At 52.1% G+C, this 3,321-nt stretch overlaps 1 protein-coding gene across 1 annotated transcript in view; it reads left to right on the top strand.

The window, feature by feature from the left end:
- Positions 1 to 639: 639 nt before the first annotated feature.
- Positions 640 to 3,321, top strand: part of Chat (choline O-acetyltransferase) — a 51,202-nt gene continuing 48,520 nt past the window's right edge. Inside the window, exon 1 of the mRNA XM_032919318.1 lies at positions 640 to 702. Within this exon, the coding sequence (XP_032775209.1) occupies positions 640 to 702 (63 nt within the window). The remainder of the gene's footprint in view (positions 703 to 3,321) is intronic.

The following is a 3,321-nucleotide window of genomic DNA, read 5'->3' as shown; positions in this document are numbered from 1 at the left end:
AACAGACACGGACTCCTCAAGCAGCCCAGGTTATCGCCCAGAGCACAGGGCCTTAGAGCATTGGCGGGCGTTCAAGCACACTCGCATACATACTCGTACACACATGGGGTGGGGGAGCTTTCTGAACTCACATGCCCTCTACGCCATACCAGACCCAAGCCAGGCATCCTAGAGGGAAATCTGAACCCAACGGATATGATTCTGCACTTGAGAGCTACAGTCTTGGGGAAACGATGTTGGGGAGAAATTGATGCTGAGTTCCAGGCAAATCAAAGGTCTCTAGTGCTCTGATCTTGGTAAGCTGGGAGTGGACAAGCCCAGCCCAGCTCCTCCCAGTGCAACCTGGGATGGTCAGGTAGACTTGAGTCATAGCTTCATGAAAGCAGGTCATTGCCGGTGGCTCAAGGCAGGACGCACTCTCTCCCACCTTGGAATTGAGAGTTCCCTGGGGGCAGGGGCACAGAGTGAGGTCTGAGAGGGCAATTGCAGAGGCATGGAGTTCCCTACACACTACTGTCAGCCAGTGGCCTCCTCGTGGTGTGGGGCTCAGGCTATGGGATTCATTCAGACTGATGTGACGCTGCTTCTCCTCTGTTCCCAGGTCTACAGCTCTGCTACTCTGGAGCGAGAGTCACTACAATGCCCATCCTGGAAAAGGCCCCCCAAAAGATGCCTGTAAAGGCTTCTAGCTGTGGGGAGCTGGTGAGTAACCTTTTGAGCCATGTGACTTGTCCCTGATCTTTTCGCTCACACACTCTTATTCCCAGGGCAGTCTTGAGTGGCACTGGCCCTCTGTGTTCTCCTGCAGCCCTGACCTGTCTACTCAAAGTCTTGCTACTAGAGTCTTAGAGCAAACACCCCAGCTCTGGTCCCAGTAGTCCCCATGGGCTGGACTCAGCTGCCCGTTCTCCATATATCAATTAAAGAGACAAGATATTAAAAAGGCAGAGAAAGGAGACTTAACACATCGGGAAAATGGTCAGGTAAAGAGATCCAGTGATTCTAAATCTATCCTCAAGGCATGGCCATAAGCTGGACATTTTAGAGGAACTATCAGGATATATGAGTATACCCTGGTATCTGATATACATATACACATATGTATATATATATGTATATATATATATCAGAAATATATACAATTAAGCAGTCATGATTAAGACTTAATATGTGGTCCGGGTGATCGTTAGCTCATCTATGAGTCTGCAAAGTGGTCAGAAGTTGTACTGTGACCATTTGGAGGAAGTGGTTTGGTTGCCTGGGTTTCCTGGTCCAGAAGGAAGCTTCCTTATTGTGGATAATTGCTCTGCTTTGAAGGATGGTCTGTTCCGTAAGGCTTCCGACTGTGCTGTTTTGGGAGTACAAGGTAATTGATGTTTAGAGCGAGGACTGGAGAGGTTTGGGCACATCCAGAGGTTCTGGCATCGAGCGCTGGAGAGTCTGTGAGAAGTGGTTAGGTTCCCCTTGGTTTGGTTTTGTTTGTTTAGTTCCGTTTTTGAGGCAGGATTTCTCTGTGTCACCTTGGCCATCCGGGACCTTGCTCTGTAGATCCAGCTGGCCTCGAACTCACAGAGAAGCACCTGCCTCTGCTTCCCAGAGTGCTGGGATTCAAGGCGGGAGCCACTACCACCCAGCACAGTTAAGTTCTTATTGCTTGTATTTTCTGTCACGTAGAGGGGGTACTTAGGGTAGGTATTGCTTGTGGCTATCTCTGTTGTTTTGTTTTGCTTCGCTTTGCTTTGTTTTAAAGGCAGACACTCCTGGTTTGCTTATTATGCCTCCATGCAGAGTCCGTCAGGAGTCTCACCCCAAGTAAAGCGAACACACACACAGTGAAGGCAGAGGTACCAGGCTTCCATCCATCCTTAATTACCTTATGGGCCGACTGAGGCAGGTGTCAATGCTTTGGGGGGAGAAGCAGTTTCTAACTACCAGCTGTAGCCTTAGGGTGTGGGGGAACGCAGGTAACCACACGTCTTACTCTCAAGTCCAAGAGCCCCTGGCACCAGTCAAGCCCTACCCCCCTCACCTCCCCCAACCCTACTGTACCCCAAATTCCACTTCAGATGGCTTTAAGCCCAAGGTGCTTGCCTAGGCAAGGCTGAACCCCCTTCCCAAGCCCTGGCACATCCCAGCAGCTCCAGCTGCTGCCACTGTTTCAGCCCAGGAACATTCAAACATCATCTTTTCCATTGGTTTGGAACAACACTACCCTCCCTGGGCAAGCAGCCTCCCTCCTGCTCCATCTAGCCTTCCAGATAGAGCAGCACATCTCGGTTCAAGTTCCTACATGTGATGGCCCCTCTACCACACCCTTCTCGCTCCTCCCTGGTCCCATGAGAACTTCCTGTCTTCTGCACTGAAACCTGCTCCTAACATTGCCCCAACCTCTGTAGCTGACCCATGCCTCTGCTGCCACCGTCCATGGCACGTCCCTCTCCTCCCCTGTCATGGGATGTGACTTCCGGGGAGGGGGGCAGACACTTTCTCTCCACTGTCTCTAAGTCTAGTCCATGGCCTGGCTCGTTTGAACCACCCAGACATTTGCACAGACTGCAGAATCCCACGTCTTAGGTCCATGAGAGACGGAGAAGGAGACAGAGAACCGTGCCTGGAGCAGAGATGCCTAAAAGATTTGCCCATCTTACCCACCACCCAGTCTGTGCCACAGCACAAGGGACAGCTCTAGCCAAGCCTGCCATCACTCTTGGCCAGACCACTACCTCAGCTACACCTTCTAGAGACACTTGCTTGTCCCAGGCACACTGACCCTCATAAGTAGAAGAGGAGGGGCCAGCGTGGCTGGGAGGGGGCCAGCCTAGCTTTCTTGGAGTGGGCTAAGCAACATGGAACACTGTCTAGACCCATCCTTGTACTCACACTGATTGCCTCCCAGGGCAGCAGCACCAGAGTTTGTTGCTGACACCCCCACCTCCAGTCAGAGTAAGTGAGCTCCAGGGACAGGACCAGACAGGTGGGGACTTATTCATCCATCAGTTCTGCCACCACCCAGGGCTGAGCCTCGGGAGAAGACAGGTGCTTTCAGCAGCCCACCAGGGTAGGGTGATCCCTTGGCTGCCCGAGAGAAACAATCCCCCACTTTATAGAGAAGGGGTCCCTGGAGAAGGGCGCCCTGCTGTATGCCAACTGTGTACAATTTAACGACGGCATGAAAAATGTCGCTTCTGTATTATCAAGGACTGAGAAGGGGAAACGGGAAGGACGAGCAGAGGGGCTGTGGGGGAGGGGAGAGGAACACCATGGAAAAGGGAGGAGAAGTAAACTGGGGGGGGTGTGGCTCAGCAGTAATTTGCCTGGCAT

Source organism: Rattus rattus, chromosome 13 (genome assembly GCF_011064425.1).
Source record: "Rattus rattus isolate New Zealand chromosome 13, Rrattus_CSIRO_v1, whole genome shotgun sequence".
NCBI lineage: Eukaryota > Metazoa > Chordata > Mammalia > Rodentia > Muridae > Rattus > Rattus rattus.
Note: the sequence above shows the minus strand (reverse complement) of the source record. Positions and strands in the feature narration are given on the sequence as shown.